General features: G+C 43.4%; 1 protein-coding gene across 10 annotated transcripts in view; it reads right to left on the bottom strand.

Moving 5' to 3' along the window:
* Positions 1-21,694, bottom strand: part of ATXN2 (ataxin 2) — a 97,784-nt gene that overhangs the window by 824 nt on the left and 75,266 nt on the right. For 6 of the 10 annotated variants that reach the window (XM_056107206.1, XM_056107202.1, XM_056107204.1 and 3 more), the window contains 9 exons: positions 20,388-20,451; positions 18,294-18,446; positions 17,861-17,927; positions 14,016-14,200; positions 13,434-13,566; positions 9,681-9,734; positions 3,957-4,102; positions 2,933-3,160; positions 581-749 (listed from right to left, as the gene is read on the bottom strand). In XM_056107206.1, the coding sequence (XP_055963181.1) occupies positions 581-749; positions 2,933-3,160; positions 3,957-4,102; positions 9,681-9,734; positions 13,434-13,566; positions 14,016-14,200; positions 17,861-17,927; positions 18,294-18,446; positions 20,388-20,451 (1,199 nt within the window). The remainder of the gene's footprint in view (positions 1-580; positions 750-2,932; positions 3,161-3,956; positions 4,103-9,680; positions 9,735-13,433; positions 13,567-14,015; positions 14,201-17,860; positions 17,928-18,293; positions 18,447-20,387; positions 20,452-21,694) is intronic. The other 4 variants (XM_056107203.1, XM_056107205.1, XM_056107207.1 and 1 more) reach the window with 4 other exon arrangements.

Consider the following 21,694-nt stretch of genomic DNA (forward strand, 5'->3'; position numbering starts at 1 on the left):
ACTCCCAGAAGACTTGTTGCTCGTGGGGTCGAAAAAGGCCTTCAACATACCCCCTCCCCAAAGACTAGCCAAGCACCAGTACTGCTTTCAGAGTGACAAGTTAGACTGAAATGTCGCCATGGCAGCCATCGAGTATTAGAGCACAATCACGGGGGGTTCTCTCCCTGTCCGGGCCCAGGCTGGCACTGTGCTACACTCAGAACCAACCGTACACAGCACTTTCTCCAGAGCTACAGTCAAACTCTGCCATGGTGATAACCCCCCACACGTCAGTCTGTTGGGACTCAGGAAGGAAAACACTGCCCTGTCCAGCCTCGTAACAAGAAGGCCAACTGAGCGTAAGCATGCATCAGGTCCACAGAATGCTGCTGCTCTCATCGCGCCGAACCCTACGTACCACCAACACTCCTGAAGCCGAAGGCCCTGGCCCTGACTCGTCATCACAGCCCCTACTGTGCACGCTCGTGAGTCTGGCTAGCTCGCAGACAGGGGGCTCCGAGTGCTGGCCCTGCCTGCCACTCCACCTGTGCCAGCAGAATGCTTTGGGGTGCCCGGCGGCCCCTGCACACACACGCCTCACCTGAAGGGTGCGTCATATAGGGGAAATGCGCTGTTGTCGAGACTGGAATGGGCTGTAGTGCACTTTGAGCGAGGGCGGCCTGGGGACCGCCGGGTGGCTGTGTCGTCATTAGCATCATTGGCGCATGGGCAGTTGGATGAGAAGGAACCATTCCTGACTGTACATGAGCCTGAAACAGAGAGCTCTTTTACGCATACAGGCAACATCTCCAGCTTAAATAACATGTCAACTGTGGTCCTTTTGCTAGGCTGGGTCTCAGCAAAGGGCAACAACGGGCCCCGAGGGCCCCATTTTTCCCTCTGGGGGACATGCCCTAGTACAGATCATCAACTGCGTCACCTTTGAGCAGAGCCTGCCAGTTCGAGGGAGCAGGCAGCCAGCGAGTCTGGTGCCGGGGCCGCAGCGTCCTAGTCTCCAACTCCCTGGTCACTGGATTCTATGTATTCGATGCTTTCACAAAGATCAGCCTCCGAAAGCTCAACCGCGTAGTAAGAGATAAGCTAGAGAGATGCTAAAGAACTGCCTTGCATGTGGGGCATGAAGTGGCCTTACAATGTCTCGAGCAGGAGGGACTGTCCACCTGTTCCTGTGGACCTTCCCCTTGGCTCCTGGCCTGCTTGCCAGCGCAGTGCTATGAAGGACTAGTGTGGCAATGTGAGGACTCAGGCCTCCTGGCCTCTGCTGAAAGATGCTGACGGAGCGAGCAGCAGGAGGCAGCTGCTGGGGTGTAGGAAGGGGTGATATGAAATGAGCCGGACCTGCCCGATGTCCCTGTACCAAGTGATAGTTCAACCTGGCCTCACTGCCCAGTGGGAAAGGTTTTCTTAGCCCAAACAGCTGGACATCAGCGCTGCAAAGATTTGGCAGGGCCAGGAAAAGCCACTGTGTCCTGTTTCCCTTACTGTGCACTCTTCTGGACCAAGATAAGCTCGAGAGAAATACTGTTTCTGCTCTGACATACTCAAAGGCCCATGGCGCTACGGGACTTGCCTATAAATGTCAACCTTTGCTCTTTCAGCACAAAGACACAAGAAAGGGAGGTTTTAGGAACCCTGACTTACATAAAAATTCACGTATCTACTCAGCTACCGAGCTCTACGTAGACAGCTAGAGGACCCCTCCTCTCATGAGGCTCCTGATTCAGCAAACCACAGTGGCCCACACCTGGCCAGATCAGATCCCCCTCCCCGTCGTCAACAGCACACCATCCACTGCAGTGCCGCCACGCTCAGAGCCCACGCTTCCCAGAGCCGTGCCACTTTAGTTACGAGGGTGCCTTCTGCGAGCTCCAACTGATTTACATGCCCGGCCCGCCACACCAGAGCCTCAGTGGCACACTGCCATGGACCAGGAGCAGTCCAGGGAGGCAGTCTCCGGCAGAGCCGCCGAGGACAGTTCTGTTAGGAAAGCGGCTAAGAGAGCGCAGAGACAGCCGACTGCTCCCGGGAGGGTCTCGACAGCGATAGAGCCCAATGTCAGTGCGGTTCCTTTTCCTTCCGCCAATGCACCACGGCCCTGGACTGCAGCTGCTACAGACAGCAAGCAACCCTTACGCTGGGCCCGAGCCCACACGGCCTCCAGGGCTGCTCCTGAAGAACACGGGACAACTGGAGGCTTCCAGCCTCTAGTACACAGCACCAATGTCCAAGGTCAAGCCTTTTCAAGGAGCACAACATCTGGTCAAAGCAAGTATTTGGATAGCCAGGGGAAACAACTGGAGAGATTGGAAAGATTTCTCTGGAATTCATGTGCCTAACAAGCTGTCAGACCCAGGGTTGTTACCTCAGAAGCAAAGATTCTGTACAAGCCCCACTCTCCCTGCCCGATGTGTGTGAGATTTATATATATATATACATATATATACACATATATATGTGTGTACATATATATACACACACACAACACATGTCACACACACACAGAGCAATGAAGCTATATAAACATAGCAAAGCAGACAAAGGAAGAATGGGGGGCCAGGAAGATAGCTCAGTAGGCTGGAGTGCACATTTCCATGCAGGACCCCTGGGTTTGAGACTCAGCACCACTGGGTGTGCCTCCCGCCACCAGAAAAACAAAAGGGGGCAGGGTACTGCAGATGGCTCAGAAGCTCTTTCAGGTCTCAATGGAGAAACATTAAAGGACTGACCAATCACCAACTTCACTGATCCACTAGAAAACCACACGAACATTCATTTGGAAGCAAATCACATGTATTTGACTGGGAGGAGGGAGACGGGCAGATGGCACCACACACAGGGTCTCCCGGCTCGGAGAGCATCTGGCTCACTGCTGCTTCTCTGATCACCTTCAGATTCTACTGCCATCACAAGAAGTTGGCTAAAGCTGGTTTACCTGAGGTACATGGGCCATGTGGGGCGGGTTGGTATATGCAGGCTGGACATGAGAAGGGTGGATCGTAAAGACGGTCTGTTGTGCTGCTGGGAAGCTACTCTGCGGCGACTGCGTGTTCGAGGCCGGTGTCATGGCAGGCGGTGTGGGTGCGAGTCCCGCGTGGTAAATGGCTGACTGCTGCTGCGGGCTGGCCAGATGCAGAGCCTGGGCAGCCTGGTGCTGATGGTGCTGCACGGGAATAGGAAAGAACTGAGAAAAACCATTTCCGGAATGGAAAGTATTCGAGGGTTAGAGCAGCTCTGCACATGAAAACAGGCGTCCTGTGGACCTACTGAAGGAGACGGGTGCGAGAAAGTCCAAGGGGATGCGGCTAGAGCAGTAGTACAGCGGGTAAGGTGATCGTTTCGCACACAGCCAACCCAGGTTCAAAACCCCGGCAGCCCACATGGTCCTCTGAGCCCCACCAGGATTACCCCTGAGCACAGAGCCAGGAGTAAGCCCGAAGGATCTCCAGTATGGTCCCAAAAACCAAAGCAAAACTAAACAACAAAACCTCAAGGAAATGAACAGGGTGATGATAAAAGTAGGGTTGGGATGCCTCCCTCCCATTTAGAATCATTTTCTTCTGTGACACAAGTCCGATTCTAAGCCTGGCAATTACCCTCAACGAAGCAGAAGTAACACAAGACCAAGATCGCTTAACCGCCCCCCCCCCCTCCGCCACTTCCTCAGTTCAAAAAGTAAAACTAATTTTTAATTTGAAAAAGCAGGGCTAGTAAGACAGCACAGCGGATAAGGCTTGCCTTGCATCTAGCTGACGTATTCGATTTGCCAAACACAGTAACGACAAGTCTCAAAATGGAGACGTTACTGGCCCGCTCGAGCAAATCGATGAACAACGGGAGGATAGTGTGTGTTTGTTTGTTATTCTGGCACTAAGCCCCTTGACTGGCATGAGAACAAGGAAGGCTACAGCCAAACGCATCAGCGCGCACTGCTCTGAGGCCTTGGCTTTTCTCCTTACCTGAACAGGGCTGGGTGCGGGATGACTTCCACCGTGCTGGTTCGGCTGCTGTCCGGTGGGGGTCGCTGAAGGCTGAGGGTGTGGAGGATGTGGGTGCAGAGTTGCATTAGGGTGAGCATACTGCTGAGCAAGGGAGCCAGTGGAGACTAAAGTGAAAGAAAAAGGAGTGTGTGGAATCAAGATGCCTGATAACCTTACCCGACCCTTGATGCCTGCATCAACAAAGCTCTAGTGATGCTCAATAGCTAATTTATACCATCACTAAGCCACCTGGACCATCACTGTCATTCATTTTTTTTCCCACATAACCATCAATGTAGTATTTATTCACGACACTGAATAATGAAGATATATTCAAATCTATAACTTAGTTCTTAAAAGGCACTAGGTTTCCCACAAAAGGCAACTTTCAAATAAGCACAGAAATAATAGAGTCTCACACATAGCATATTGGCTCCAGACCAACTGGCTAACCTCCCCATCCTAGCACCCTAGAGCTGGCAGTGGCCGGTGGGCATGGACTAGGGAGGGCCAGAGTCGTGGTAAAGATAGGGCTCCATCTTCAAGGCCAAATGACCACCATCTCCATTGACTGACCATGGAAGATTGTCTCCTGGAACTTCCCTGCTCAAGTTGCTCATCTCAGCTTTCTAAAAACTAGTACCTGCAACTACCTGAAGTATATGTTCATTAAAGAACCAAAGCAAGGAAGCTGGAGAGAGCACGGGGGTGGGGGGGTGGGGGGGTGGGGGTGGTAGGGCATTTGCCTTGCACGCGGCCGACCCGAGTTTGATTCCCAGCATCCCATATGGTCCCCTGAGCACAGCCAGGAGTAACCCATGCATTGCCGGGTGTGACCCATAAAGAAAAAAGAAAAAACAAAAAAAGAACCAAAGCAAGTTCTTTTGTGAATCTCAATACGGGCTGTTCTTGACTTAAAAAAGAAATAAGGTAGAAAGTCATTGTTCTATCTTCCCAGAGCAGCAATTTGAGAACAGAAAGCATAAAACAGGCTCACTGCTTGAACAGTCAGCTTATTCCACTGCTATTGACAGCACAGTGATACAAATCTAACTACAAGTGGCAGTGGGCGGGGGCGACTGTTCTGACATGTGAGGCCCATTCTTCTCATCCTCAGTTCTAAAATCCCCAGAAGAGAAGTTCATACACAGAGAACTCCAAAACAGCTGGTGTTCTTGATGTGATTATTAGTATCACACAGGCAGATGGGGACGGATGGGAGAAGTGAGCACCGTCTTGGGGCCAGGCCTCTGCGCCCAACACCTCCAGGCAGGCCTAGCTGCACGAGGCACCACAGCACTCACAGGCTTGCCATGGCAATGCTCTGCAGATGGTTGGGCACGCACAGCACTTCTGTAATGCTCAGCAGTGCACGGCCACGAGCCAGCAACGTCTGCCCACTGGACCAACTACCCCTCGTGACGGCAACAGGTCTCTCAGCTCTGCCAAGATCACCTGTGTGCCCGCTGCCAACACAGAGCAACACTGGTCACTTCCCAGAGGAAACAAAGCACTTCTGTTTAACACTGGGCAATTCCCCCTAACTAGTGTTAAAGTAGCCTAGAATATATTAACAAGGAAAACTGTGGCAACATAGTCTCTGGGTGTTTTAAAGAAGTGACTGTTTCCGGGAGCTGGGGAAAATGATGTGCGAACTGCTTTTGGAGCTCCATAGTCCCATGAGTCTATGAAAGCAGCCAGTGTCTCTCTCCTAACTTATTAAAAGGCCATTCTTCACCATCGAACTCATTCATTTAACCTTCAGATCACCCAATACTGTCCAGGTACTGGCTTGGTCTGGAAATGTGACATAAATTTTCAAACAGACTTTTATGCATATAAAAATCTTATACTTCCTTTTTAAGTGGCTTTGAATATAAAAATAGCTACATTTAACTCATGGCTGATTAGGAATACTTCCACCATCACAGAAAATTCGATTGGGCATACGTCTAGAGCTCTTTTCAAATCTTTATCATTAAAATCCTTTTTACTCAACATCTTAAATATTTCATTTGGAGCAATATAAAATCAGGCGGAGAGAAAAGAGAAACAATCACAAGCTCCCAAATTCTATTTGAGTTTTCATAAAGAGAGTACAGTAACTTTCTATTTTTGAGACTTTATTCAATGAATTTTGGTCCTAAAGCTATGTTGTTTCCCAAAAAATTTTGTACAAAATTTTGCCAAGAAACAAAAATTTCTTGAAAATTCAAAAAAGTTTCAGCTTCCTTTTCAAGCCTCTGGGCGTCCGGAACACGTATCTTGCGTGCTTGTCTCGACGTTAATTTGCTTATTCCATTCTGGACAAGCCTGTGTTCTTTCTTGAACAGGTACTTCTCTTTTCTCCCATCAGATCTTTCTAAGCGTAAGTAAAAAATGCCTTGCTTCATTAAAAAACAAAAATCTTTAAAATGTTTACTTTTAAGCAATAATAAAAAAATGAACTATAGCTAAATGCTCTATTAGCAATTTTTACACATAAAAGCATGGCAATCACGAAGAGAATAACCATGCCCACAAAGTTTCGTAACTGCTAGTCGCAAGCTAGAAAACTTAAAATCCTGAAATGAGAGGCTTTACAAACTGACAGTGGAGTACTTGTCAATCATGCATTTTCAAAATGCGTCTATGGTAAATGGCATCACCAATATTTAAAAAGTATAGAAAAAAACTGTGCTCTCCTCTGCATCTCATTCACACTTAGAGCACATGTTTTCAAAGAATACGGGCTGGGGACACAACACATGGGTCCAGGTGCTTGCCTTCCATGCGGCAGATCCAGGTTCCTTTTTTTTAATTTTTTCTTTTCGGGTCACACCTGGCCATGCACACGGGTTACTCCTGGCTCCGCACTCAGGAGTTACTCCTGGCGGTGCTCAGGGAACCCTATGGGATGCTGGGGATCGAATCTAGGTTGGCCCCGTGCAAGGCAAACGCCCTACCCGCTGTGCTATCTCTCCAGCCCTGCGGCAGATCCAGGTTCTATCCCCAGCACCCCAAGCACAAAGTCAGTAGGACTTGAGCAGACAGGTGTGACCCAGAAACAGACAAAGCAAAAACAAGTAATCCAAGCTAAATGCATCCTTAGCTTCTGTCTAAAAATCCCATCTTTTTTAAACACACAGAGGCCAGTGGTTCACTCTTAAATGTGGTTTAATGAACACATATTGGAGGCCAGAGTCAAAAAGGCATTACAAGAAAAATAAATCAAGTGGTGTAATATATCCATAAGCTGCAAATAAAATTTAAGAAGGTTTAATTAGAAATATTTTTAGTTATTCATCTCCTAGCTTTAAAGACAAAATTACCTTGCCCAGAAATTGTTTTTCTCCCTCCCATATGAAGTGATGTAGTTGATTATGGAAAATGTGAAATATACACTTAATATTAATAACAAAAATACAGTTTGGGTCCTGAAAGGCCAGTTAAGAAGGAGACAAGGGACAGATCAGGAGAACATGGAAGGCTGACGGGAAGAAGACTTGAAGGAGAGAGGCAAGAGAAAGGAACCAGGATAAAGTAAATGACAGGCAATTAACAGAATCAAAGGAGGAGACCTGAAGAACCAAATGCAGTTAATTCTGGCATTACTGAGATAAATGTATTACTTACTACACACGCTGATAGAATTTAGCTAAATATTCCACAGAGGTTAAAAAGACATTTCAAATTCTGGGAAAACTTTTCACGAAGCCTCTCTATAGAACTGCTGACTTGGGCCAGGAAGACAATAGAGAGTTCGGGGCATACCCCTGCTTGTGCCACACCCTGGCCTGATCACCGGCATCACAAGCACTGCAGGGTGTAGCCCTCTGGAGGCCCCCTGAGCACTGTGGGGTTCAGTCACCAAGACTACCACCAACAGAGCAGCAGTACCTTCTGGCAGCCTGAGCCAAATGGCCAGAAAATTACCAGGAGTTGCCACTGCTTGGGATGTTCCCCCAAACCAAAAACCTGAACTTGCCTTCAAGTAATCAAGTAATTAGGTCAACTGGTCAACTAATCAAAGTTGTATCATTTCTTTGGACCATACCTGATCCAGAAGTTTCCCACTCACTGTGTTCCTTGATACTAATATTTAAAATTCTAAATATGATAAAACCACTAAATCCTTCTAACACTAATCACATTTCAAAAATCATTTCCAGTCACAGTCTTACCGAAGCCTACTCAGGACACATGTCTGTTCCCTTAATCTGTGACTGTACTTTGACCTTGGATGCACTAGTCATGAGAAATCACCATCCTGTGAAACTTAAGCAATCTTTTCACTCATAAATTTGATGTAAATTCAGAAAAAAAGAAAGTGAAAGAAGTAAATGAAAGACAACTACATCACACGATGATAAAATGGTTTAAAATGGTATGGCAGGGAGGTGGAAAATGGATAGAGTGGGGAGGATGTGTATTTATGGGGACAAAACAGCAAATTAATTACAAATAGCAGCCCAACTGTTAGTTTATTTTATAAAGTACTGATATTTCCTTTGAGGGAAAGTTACGCTAAGGCAGTTAAAGCTTAGATGTGATGATTAAGGACCTTTTATCTACTTACCAGGAAATTGACTCCAAACTACTGACAGACAGTAAGATGGTGAGGATAACTGCATTTAAGAACTCACACGGAGTACATGGTAAAATTACTGAAACTGTCTTTTACATATTATATTTCACATACAGTTTCCCTTTAATAGTATATAGATACAGCAAGACTCCTTTTTAAAGAGCATCTATTAAAGGATTAAATTTGTTAATATTTCCTAGCACCAAATAAGTAATATGCAAGTTCTTATTTTTGGATACCAAGTCATGGCACAAAGAATAAAAAATGTGAGTCAAAAAACTTTTTCTAAATGGTTTTTAAAAATTCGGCATTTAGTAGATTCAGACATTGAGTCATTCTAAATTAACTCGGAATTCAGTCTCTAACAAATTTTTAGTTTTACTATCCTGTAGAATAGTACTTCACATTAAGGGACACAAATTACTGGCAGACTTTTTGCATGTTAGTACCCTTCCCATTCAAGTTCATGGCTAGTCTTATTTTAAACTTGCCATACAGGCTCACTGCTAAAGGCGAACCCTACCGAAGAGCAAATTGTTCACTGTTTCTCTAGTGGTGAGAGGGGACCGGCACCTTCAAAAGAGACTCTGATGAAATTAAGTAGCTAGATATATCTGCTCTACATATGGTCTTCCAAGCACAACCAGGGGCCACTCCCAAGTACAGAGCCAGGAACACCGAAGTACACCTAGTGTGGCCCAAATCACCCCCTCCCTCAACATAAAGCCCCCAGACCTACATGAAGTGTCTACTATCTGAAGATTTTAACTTTCTGTCACAAAGAAACTAAAAAGATCAATAGTTTCTATATTAAGATTGTCATTTAGATTTTAAAAAAAGGTGCTCAGGAAAGGTTTCTCTCAACAAAGAAATCATGAAGTAGTTCTAAAACAGTCACATGTTTGCTTGGTATGCAAAAATTAATTTCTGAAATACTCAATTTTGCAATTAACTCCAGCTTTCTTAAGCTGGGTTCTAAATTTTTTGGGTAAAAACTATGGATTATTTATAGGTATATATTAATGATTTTGTCTGGCACAAGGAAAATATTGCGCAACAAGTCTACTCCCTTAACATGTATTCTTTAAAAAGTGTTTTACTGTACAACGAAAATTAATATAAAAAACCCAACTCACTGGCAAAGTAGAAAGAAGGGCTTGTCTCCTTGTTGTAGGGTAATTTGGGACATGCTGAATTTGGGAAATAGAAAGGTAAATTAGCCTTTTGAGGTGTGCATTTTCCTAGTTTTCTGGAAAGGTTGACATTTAAGTAATTTTTTTGTATTCATGCAGTCATTCTTATTTTATAAGCTATGACAAGCAATTTAAACACTGCTACAAATTTAAAATAGGGCTGAACCAAAAGTCACTTTTCTTCTGTATGAGGGTATCAATTCCACATGTTGACTTGCTTAAAATGAAAGGAATAGATAATTATTATTATCTAATAAAAGATCAGCATGGCATTCTATTGAACAATCTTGAATAGAATTAATGTACCAAAATGAAACAGTATTTGTTACCAAGCTCTATTTAAAGACTTAAACAATTTACAAATCACTATTGTCATCATTCTATAAGACATGCATTAAGCATCTGGAAGTGGATTTAAAACTTAGAAAATATGATAATAGCACTAAACAGGGAATAATTATTCTTTACCAAAGAGTCAATGTGAATGTAAGGACACTTGGAAGGTTAAGCAAAAAAGAGAGAATAAAACCGAAAAAGTTTTTGGGTAGAGGAGTAAACTTTGCTTTTCAATTCTTTTTTGCCCATTACTTTTTTCTTAACCTGTCTGCAATAAACTACCAAAATCAAACCCAAAGAAAGGACTGAATCATACTGTTCCTAATGGTTTTAATTTTTAGTAGGAGAAGCGTCATTATTTCTTGGAAAACGCTGCCGTGAAAGCAAAACTAGATGAAAAGATTAGAAGACTTTTAAATTTTGGGATCACTCCTTACTCTGCACTCCCGGCAGCGCTTGGGGGACCAAATGGGATTCCGGGGATTGACACCGGATCTACTTCGTGTAAGGCAACGCCCTATCCATTGTACTGTACTGTTCCAGCCCCCAAATAGTTATTAGGCAGGAGCAAAGGCAAGGATGAAAGACTAAAGTCAGAGAGATGAAATCTGTGATCTAAGTCCGAAGAGAATATGAGGTAAATGACTGCTTACAATAGAAGTATCTCCCAGCAATCTATTCAGTCGCCTGTTATTAAATGCTTTCTATGTTAAATGTACTAAAATCTATTAATGTTTCAGCTTAATTTTATAGGGGTCATCCCAATGGAGCCCAGAGGTCCAAAGGCTACTCCCAGGAAGTGCCTAAGCGTGCTATTGGTGCGGAAGACCAAATTCAGGTCTGCACATATGTTTAAGGCATGTGTGATTACTACTTGAGCTATAGTTTAAGTATGTATGTGACCATATGTAATTCTACATATAGTGTCTCAATGTAAGAAAAATTCATATGAAGTCTTAATTTGGCTTTTGGTGGCGGTCCTTTCTACTAGCAAATCATTTTGTTATAGCCATAAATAACAAAAAGATGACGATGTCAACAACATCTGGGTGCATATTTTTCTGTTTCCATAAAAAAGTTTTAGAAATATCCCTGGCTCCAATATCCTTTGCACACGCGCGCGCGCGCACACACACACACACACACACACTGAGAAAAGATTACAGGACACAGCTTACAAATATGCATTTTAGAGGTAAAGGATGTTCAAATATAGAGCACATGTTTTGTATATGTAAGGTTATGGGTTAATTTCACGGCACCGTACACAATAATTCATACTCAGAAATATCTGGTTCCACTGGGAACATAAAACATAAATTGTTCATGGTAAAGATTGAAATTAACATTTCAATCAATACAGCAGTTTTGTCTGAGTCCAAGATGAATCTGCAGTATGTTTAACATTTGTCGTAGTTGAGATTTGGCAACTCTAAATTACCGAGGAATTAAAATCTTGCTGAATTTAGCGGATTAAATTGATTACTAAATCACATAAAAATAATTTTTAAATGCTTTGTTTCTGAAGTATCTGACAGAAGTACTCTGATGAATAAGCAACATTCATACCAACTTCAATCTTGCCTTTAGCTTGCCCTCATTAACGTATCATCATCTAAATGCAACCTGTGTAAAATGCAGGAGAGTAAATCAGATGTGGTTGAGCAACTTTCTCCTGGCACTGATGAACTGGCTTTGATAACCAGTTCACTGCAGATTTCCCTGGTCTCTAGGTCTAGCATTTGGTTTGCATATTTCCTATTTACCCACACTTGAATGGACTTCAGGGTATAAGGCGAAATGATTTCTTAAATGGAAATGCTCGGAGGTAGTTATAATATAAAACTACTAGGTTTCATGTACAGGCTGTATCAAAATTAATGTTATCCAAAAGTGAGCCAGATGTTGGTTCATGAGTGAAAACACTCATGAGAAGGTGTCTGTTCACCACAGAATTACTATAATGCCTCAAAAAGCACAGATACACAAATAGCTTCTTGTAAGAGTAATAAAATTTTAGCTCAGAAAATGGGAGAAAATAAATGTTGTGTCCCCCCCACCCCAATTGCTAAATCACGATGCATTCACCAGAAATGTGTAAACATAATGAACTTTTCACCTAAGTCTTTAGCACAATGGAAAATTGTTTAAATGTATACTAACTGCAAAAAGTCAGTGTAATTCATCAACGGTGCCTTTTCACACATACTCAGTTCTCCTGAATAAGACAACGAATGATTAAACTAAGGATAATTATAACCAAACTCATAAGCCTGTCATTATGTTAAGTTATGCATGAAGTTCTTGAAATGTTTAGTGTAGAAATTACATCATTTTGAAAACTTAAAGGGCATAATTCATCACACAAAGTTTTAAGTAGTGATGTAGAAAATTAAGATCAGACTTTTGTATTTTATAAAGAGAATGCCTTTAATCAAGCCAAAGTCTTATCAGGAGTGCAGCTGGACAGTGACAGCCTGGCTCCAGGGGGCTGTCGCGGGAACAATACGACTGCAGCAACCTGCTCTGACTTCATTAACCTACAGAATCTTCTAAACCATTACTTCAAATGAATCAAACTGGTACCAACTTATGTGTTTTAAAACTATATGGGAAAACTCATTCCAATTCTACATTACAAGATCTAAGTGGATATTTTAATTTAAGTTCTAAACATGGAAAACTATATTATTTTAGTATTTTAGGCAGTTGCTGAGTTGGCCTACACAAGTAATTTTTACTTCATATGTATATGTTTAATGTTAATATAATACTTCTCATTTTTCATTGTTCTGCAAAGTAATTTTTATTCTTATATATATTTAATGTTATATAGAGAGTATTTTTCATTTTCATTATGCTGATAATACTTAAAGCGAACATATCTGGGGCAGATCTGGTATTATACAATTGCAGTAATACAACATTATTACAATAGCAGTAAAATATGTAATCCGCGACCCCCCCACCCCCCCGAAATAAGGAGTGAGACAATGCTTTCTTACTGGAGAGCACTTTCATTAGGGTCAAGTGTTCTCGAAGGCCATAGGCAGGATATACCGAAGGGCAATACAGATGAAGAAGAGTAAAGTTATCTTTCTCCACAAAAGCAGGTTTTCTGTTCATTACATACATCATTACATTTTACTTAAGAATAAAGAATTTGAAGACAGGAATTTCATGTACAGAGTAGAAATGCTTTGCCAAGACTTACAGAGCAGGTCAGAGAAACGCATTTCCTTAAGAGTCTTAGTATTTACCCTTAGTATCAGAAAGGGCCAAGTTATTCTGAAGTATTACCTATTCATAGCTTTAAAACAAATTACACACACTGAAAAAGACAAACAAAGTGCTCCCTACCATACATTGCATGCGTCTGCTCATGAGCCCCGTACTGAGTTGCGGAAGAAGATACTAAACCAGGCTGGGCATGAGTTGGTGGTGCCATCATTCTAGCATTCCCCTGTATGACAGGACTATAGACATGAGGATGCTGTGTTCAAACAAAAAATAAAGAAAACAAATTAAAATAGCAAACAGAGTCAAACATATTTTAGCTAGCTAACTTGATGGCGTTCAGGTTTCTAGAACAACTCTGGAAATTCTGAATCTTTCCTTAGCTATTATTCCCTTTCATTATGTATTTGAAAAATCCCCTCCTCCTCCGCCCCTACCAATTCTTAGCTACCTGCATTTACTTCAAAGTAACAAAATACAAAGCATACAAACTTTTTTCTTTATATATTAAAATTTAATTAAGAAAATCTGGGGGGGGGGGGCACATCTGGAGACACTAAGAATTTACTCCTGGCACCGGCACCGCTCAAGGAACCATATGGGATGCCAGAGCCGGCCATGTGCGAGGCAAACACCCTACCTACTGTACTATCACTCCAACCCTTTGAAAATTATTTGAACAAAAAATTAAGATTCAGGCCTCACCTGAGACTGGTAATGTGGCACATGCTGAACAAGAGGCTGATTTGGAAACTGCTGAGGACTATAGGCAACGTATTGTGTGGAATAAGCTGGTGGGGTGGCCACAATGGGTGGGCCTGCCGCTGAGGCTGGATGCATCATGGTGCTCTGATGATGCTGGTCTTGCCGCTGTTGGGGCATATTTGGTACTGCAGAAAACAATACTGTGTGTTAGAAAACAGCATCTCAGTGTAAAGCACATGAACACGGTCCAGAAGACTGCATTATCTGACCCGCGTCCCCAATTCTCCAATGCTCCCCCTTCCCACTCGAGCCATCTGGACTACTTTCCTATCACATGCTATTCCTCAACCTCAAAATCATTTCCTAACTCACAGCTTGGATAATTCTGATTTGACTTTTTCAGGTGTTACTTTGTTGAGACTGGAATGGGCTGTAGTGCACCAAGAGCGAGCTCAGGGAGCCTGGCAAGCTACTGAGAGTATCATGCCTGCAGGGCAAAGACGGCAAGCTACCCGTGACGTATCCGATATGCCAAAAACAGTAACAAGGGGCTGGAGTGATAGCACAGCGGGTAGGGCGTTTGCCTTGCACATGGTCAGCCCGGGTTTGATTCCCAGCCTCCCATATGGTCCCCTGAGCACCACCAGGAGTAATTGCTGAGTGCAGAACCAGGAGGAACCCCTAAGCATCGCCGGGTGTGACCCAAAAAGCCAAAAAGCCAAAAAAAAAAAAAAAAAAAAAAAAACAGTAACAAGAAGTCTCACAATTTGTTGTGAGACGTTACTGGTGCCCGCTCGAGCAAATTGAACAACGGGAGGGCAGTGCAATAGTGCTACAGGTGTTAAAAACAACTTCCTCAGAGATCCTCTATTGGTGTCAGAGATTAAACTGTGGCTGCCGGCAAAGCCTGTGCTCTAGCCCTTCTTTGAGACACCTCCTTAACAGATTCACAACACTATGAAACACTTCCTTCAAATCATTTCTCTGTTCAACATGCTACGTCATACCTTTTTTTTTTGGGGGGGGGGTCACACCTGGCAATGCACAGGGGTTACTTCTGGCTCTGCACTCAGGAGTTACTGCTGGCGGTGCTCAGGGGACCATATGGGATGCTGGGAATCGAACTCGGGTCGGCCGCGTGCAAGGCAAACGCCCTACCCGCTGTGCTATTGCTCAAGCCTCTACATCATACCACATTTACTAGAGACAAGACACTGGTTTTTTCAAAGAAAAACCAAACATAACAGAAGTGTGGCACTGTCCTCCCGTTGTTCATCGATTTGCTCAAGTGGGCCCAGTAACGTCTCCATTGTGAGACTTGTTGTTACTGTGTTTGGCATATTGAATATGCCACGGGGAGCTTGCCAGGCTCTGCCGTGCGGGTGAGATACTCTTGGTAGCTTGCCGGGCTCTCCGAGAGGGACGGAAAAATTGAGCCCTGGTCAGCAGCGTGAAAGGCAAACATCCTACCCGTTGTGCTACTCAAAAGAGGCCCAGAGCAACCAGAATGCCATTTCCCTTCATGACCCATGACTGAACCGTATGCAACATCTTGATCTTTCTAAACACCATCAGAACCTCATGTAGGTAGTTTCAAAATAGCCTTATTATTTTGGGTGGTACCAGAAATCAAACCTGGGGTCTCATGCATGTGAAGCAAGTGTTTTACCACTGAGACGCATCCCTGAGTCCCCAAAGCAATTCTCACAAAGATTACTTTATGTCACCTTATTTCAAATTTCAACCCTATGATCCCCAAACCATTTAAAGCTCTGTTCAACTCAACCGGTACCATCACCTCCAGCTTTCCCAGAGAGAAGAGGGCTACATGCCCTTTGTCACTTTCCTTTATAGTTGATGATAGCATTAAAAAAATTGAGAGGGATTTATGGCACAATGTTTTTGCTTATTTAGGGGGCGGGAGGGGGGCTGTGGTGGTTAAGCCATACTTAATGGTGGCATGGGGCTAGCTCACTCCTGGCTCTATGCTTGGCAGAAGTGCCAAGTGCCAAATTAGAAGAGCAGGAATTTGTGACTTTCAGTGCTTTCCAGTGACATTTTGTTTTCTCTTTAAGGATGTGGCTTTGCCCCTCATTTCATTATTATGTATATGTTAAGCACTTAAATGTCAGCAGGTTCCTAACTTTCTTATGTTAGGATAACTATGTTAGGATAATAAAGTAAAAAAAACAATTCCTTACAGAAGGATAGAGAAAAAAGAATGCAAGAAATGCTGCTAGATGCTATTACTTAATGCTAAAAATAGGGCCAAAGAGTCAGAATAAGCATTAAGGTGTAGCCTTGCATGCAGCCAACCCCGGTTCAATTCCCAGCACCACACAAGTGGCCCCAAGCATTGCCAAGTGTAATTCCCTGAGCATAGTCAAGAGTAAGCCAGGCGAAAGTTTCTAAGTCTGTAACTGTACATCACGGTGATTCACTAATAAAAAATTTTAAAAAGAAAAAAAAAGGTAAGGCAGGAATATTGCTGGGTGGGGATTACCCCCCCCCACCAATAAACAAACAACCTCAAACTATGCCCCACACCTATTTAACTGAAAACTCAGGTAATAAACAAAGCAATCTGTGTTTTAAATAAACCTTCCAAATAATTCTGATGCACGTTTGAATAGGATAATTTCAATTCTAATGAAAAATCATTATGCTTCATCATTGCATTAGATAAAAGGTTATTAGAAAACTCCAGAATTAAAGGGAGGAGAATGCTGTGACCATCTTAGTTCAGCATAACCTACCATAACTCAGAAGGACGAGACAGTATGTGCCCCTGACAGATCTAACCGTCCTGTTGGCACTCACAACCATTTTGTTTTTGTTTAGGGAGCAAATCAGCAGTGCTCAGGTTTATGCCTCACTTGGTGTCGGGAACAGGACCCAGGTCCTCATACCTATAAGGCAAATGACCTACCACTGAGCCACATCCTTGGCCCTCGAAACCATTTATTATGTATTTTTACCCTTCCCCATAAAAGCTGAACTTGAATGCTATCAAAAATATCACAAGTACAGAGACAAATCTAAAGTGTAAAATGTAGGATATACTACATTAACAACCAGTTTACAATAGTACCAGTAGGGAGAAAACTCTGAGAGGCTTAAGGAGATGTGCAGTAACAGCTAGATTGTAGGAGACTTTGACCAATACTCAAGACAAACCAACTGCATAAATACGCTGCTGAGGCTGGAGAGACTGTGCGGCCCTGGGAGTGCTTGCTGTGCACATGGCCGATCAGGTTCAATCCCTAGGACCCCCTAGGGACCCCTAGCAAGCTCCCCCAGGAGTGATCCCTGAGCACAAAGCCAGGCAAAATCCCCGAGCATGCCTGGTGTGGCCCCAAGACACACAAAAAAAACTAAAATATACATTGTGACTGAGAATTATCTGATTAAGGTAGTCTTAGACGGCACAAAGGATTATTTTACAAAGTGTGAAAGCAGATTCTGGTTATCTTTTGTTGGTTTTGGCCACACCTGGGTATACTCAGGGCTTAGTGCTGGCTCAGGGTGGGGATGGGGAACACATGTGCGGACAGGGGGTGAACCTGGATAGGTTGTATGCAGCAAGCACCTCCCCTGAGGCACCTCTAGTACTATCCCTCTAGCCCTTTCTTTCTGAAGAGAATGCCGTCCAACCACAACCGATGATCCTTTCTCCTCCCCTGCTTTTTTTGCTCATCCCTATGGGAATACTCTGTCATTGAAAGTCAGTAAATAGACACAACAATAGTCAACGCTGAACCACAAATATTTACTTGTTATAAAACGAGGTACTCAGTTCATGCAGCATGCAGACTACAAGCAAACATGGGCAGGATAATTCTCACCTTTACCTGCTCTATAAGTCTTGGCTTGATTCACTGGCATGGGCGTCATAGGTATAGGGTACAAAGGCTTGAGAAAATTAAAAAAAAAAAAAAGATTAGGTTCAAAAGATATATTATTAATCATATTAATCATACCACTTTTCTTAGATGTATGTTCTTAGAGAGCTAGTGCTACGGTTTCCTGATTATGAGTAATCAAACATTAAAATTGGACCCACATCCAGAAGAACAATCCCCAAACGTACAATATCTAAATTATATTTCTCACCAGAAAATATTCTGATTTAGGTCCTGACAAAAATAATACAGCATAGTACTAGATGCCTCCCCTTTTCAAATCCTTCTGTTGAATCATCTCATCACTGCCTCTTGTCTGTATAGACCACTACAATCTTTGGTGTCAAGCAAATAAACATCAAATTCTAGGACTTACTTGTACACCTGGGCTCACTGGGACTGGATACATCATATTTGGTGCAAAACAAACAGGCTGAGTATAAACTGGAGTTGGCTGCTGATGGCCCACCATGGATGGGCTAGGTTGTGCTTGAGGCCGAGGTGAAGTTGGGGTAGTAGAAGGCTTTGGCTATCAAAATAAAAAGCAAAATCAACTAAGTAACAGTACTCAGGGGTCCATGAGGCGATGGGAATTGAATCAGGTTTCATTAAGAAACATATTGTATCCTTTGAAATATCTCTACAGCCTCAAAATCAACTTTTTAAAAGGTATTAAAGTTTGAAGACTGATTTTTCACCATCTTTTAAATTTTTTACTTGCTTTCCTTTCTCTTTTTGAATTTATTTCTGGGCAATATCTATGGAGTGTCTCCTGGCAGTGTGGGGGTAGGAGGAGGGGAACCATATGTGACTGGGGCATCCTACATATGAAGCATGACCTCCAATCCTTTGAAGACCTCCCCTGCCCCATTTTTCCCTTTTAATGAAAAATAAATTCTCAGGAAAAAATCCTAACATATTTCAAATAAAAGAAAATACTTTGGTAGAAAGTGAAAGTGAAACCATGCCAGTTAAGTCAAAATACTATTAAACAGATGCTGTGGAACTGGAGAGATAATACAGGGATCAAGGTAAACAGCTAACTCCAGCTAACTCCAATTTGATCCCCCAAACAATACGGTCCCCCGACCATCACCATTACAGCTCACCCCCAAACAATACTGGGTGTAGTTCTGGAGATCTGCAACCCCCACCAGAAGCACCAGGGTGGCCCAGGGTAATCCCCAGTACTGCAGGGTCCTTGCCCTGTGCATGGATCCACTGTCCTGATTGGCTGAGAGTCATCCTAAGGGGCCCTTCCTAGGTATTATTGGGAAACTCCCCCTCAAAACAAAAAGTTAAGACTTAGGCAGAAGAGAAAATAGGTTTCAGTTTTGGGGGCATGCCTGGTGGTGCTCAGGGGACCATGTGGCATGCTGGGGATGGAGCCCAAGTTGGCCATGTGCAAGGTAAGCACCCAAAGCGAACGTTTTTGAAAACACAATATTCACTTCCTTATGCATTCAGTAGAATAACAGTTATCTAAGAAGCCAAGAGTCTAGAGATTCTAGCACATGAGAAACCTCGAGCAGAACCATAGACTATATAATGGGCACGGTGCTTGCCTGACAAGCAGCCAACCCAGATTTGATCCCCAGTACCACCCCTGAGCACCATCAGGCACCCCTGATTTCTGAGCACAGTGCCAGGAGTAAGCTTAGAATATGGCTGGGTGTGGACCAAGAACAAAAGTCCTGGAGAGAAAAAAAATCAAATTATTTTCTCCAGATCATGATGATAATACAAAAATCTTCTACAGTTCAAAACCATTCTTCCCTTCCACACATATACACCATTCATTTGTGGTGCCAGGGATTGAACCCAGAGCCTCACACATTCAAGGCATGTGCTCTGAGCCACACCCCGTGTTTGGAGTCATAATCAATGGTGCTGGGGAGAGGGAGAGCAGCTGGGGAGCTCTCCTAGCTGCCCAGAGATTACACAGGTAGTGACAGAGACTGTGCAGTTGGGGGCACGACTTTAGGGCTCCCACGTGCATAGCATCTGCTCTAACCCTTTGAGTTTTATCGACCTGGGGGTGAGCACCCAATGGGCTTAGGGGCTACCCCCAGCAGGGATCTGTCCTGGCAGTTTAGAGAGGCATGCGGCACCAGGGAAATCACCCCCAAAGAATAACTTCAGTCTGCTGAGCTATCTGGTCCTCAAAAATACTCTTAATGACCATCATTTCAAAAAAGGCTGGAAACTGAAAGTTGTTTTTCTATACTACAATTGAATTCAGATAGCAGGTATGGGAAAAATATTACTACTACTAAATTTTTTGTGTGGGGCAAGGAGGTTGGGCCACACCGGGCAGTATTCAGTAGCTATGAGCTGGAGGATGACGTGGTGCTCGCAGATAGAACTGAGGCTGGATGCGTACAAAGCAAATGCTTTAACGTCTGCTGTTTTTCTGGTCCCGAATTCATTTTTAAAAAAATACTAGATTAATCCTAAAAGAGAAACTTACCTGAGAAAAGGAACGAGGGTTGAACTCTTTTGCATTGGGATTCAATGTTGACTTCCTCACTTGCCTAAATCAGAGGAATAAAATGGGTAGAGAAATTTGCATGAAACATTTTTCTCTAAAGGTACAAATAAAGTACCTTCAACGAAAAGCTGTTGACGCTATTTCTAATATCGTCAGTCTTTAAAAAAAAATAGCTAAACACAGATTAGACTTAGGTAATTCTTATTAGAAGATTAATTTTTTTCATTAAAAATAGAGATCCTTATTTACCACTCCTTAATCAGGAAAATTTGACCGAAAAAAATAAAGTGTGCTAGAGGCTGCATGCTTTCATTACGAAGCCCAGGTTCGATTCTCTAGCACTGTATGGACGAGCACACGGCAGGTAAGGGGGATGAGGTTTCGGGTTGGGTACCAGTGGCTGCAGCACAGTGGTATGAGGCAGTGCAGCGGCACCAGTGGAAGAAACAACTGCATATCTGCAATGAACAAGTGAAGTGTCTAAAGTGAAAAGGGGGGGGGAGTGAAAAAAGAGGTGCCTTACAAATAATCTTCCATGCAGACCAGCACTGCGCCTTTCACTCTTTTTATACCTGTGGATTGGGACAAGGCCACCACAGACCTGCAGTTAAAGACGCCACTGCCTGGGACAAGAGGGATATTAGGAATGGCTAAGGTGCTGGCCTTGCATGCAGCAGGCCTGGTTGAACCCCCAGTATACCATATGGTTCCCCCAAGCCTGCCAGAGGTGACCCCTGAGTGCAGAGCCAGGTGTAAGCCCTAAGCACTGCCAGATCCAGCCCCCAAACAAAAAATGAAACAAGTAACAAAAAAAGCTCAACTGTAACTGAATTGTTTGGAAGTAAAATACATCGACAGTGGCTAGGTTAAGATCTGAAAGGAGCCCATTAAGAGTCACTTAACTTACACTGGATTGCAGAATTAAATCCAACTTAAAATCTAAGAATTATAAATACTTCTGATAAAAAAAGCACATTATAGGGGCTGGAGCAATAGCACAGTGGGTAGGGCGTTTGCCTTGCATGCAGCCGACCTAGATTCGATTCCCAGCATCCCATATGGTCTCCCGAGCACTGCCAGGAGTAATTCCTGAATGCATGAACCAGGACTAACTCCTGTGCATCGCCGGGTGTGACCCAAAAAGAAAAAAAAAAAAGCACATTATATTCCAAGTGAGGACACCAAATTACTGTCTCCCTAATGGTGTCAATTCTTAGTTTTTATATCACAGCCGGCATATTATAGCCACTGAATGGCATCCAGGGGCTACAAAGCCCAAGAGTTAG

The sequence above is a fragment of the Sorex fumeus genome, unplaced genomic scaffold (genome assembly GCF_029834395.1).
Source record: "Sorex fumeus unplaced genomic scaffold, SorFum_2.1 ptg000155l, whole genome shotgun sequence".
Lineage (NCBI taxonomy): Eukaryota > Metazoa > Chordata > Mammalia > Eulipotyphla > Soricidae > Sorex > Sorex fumeus.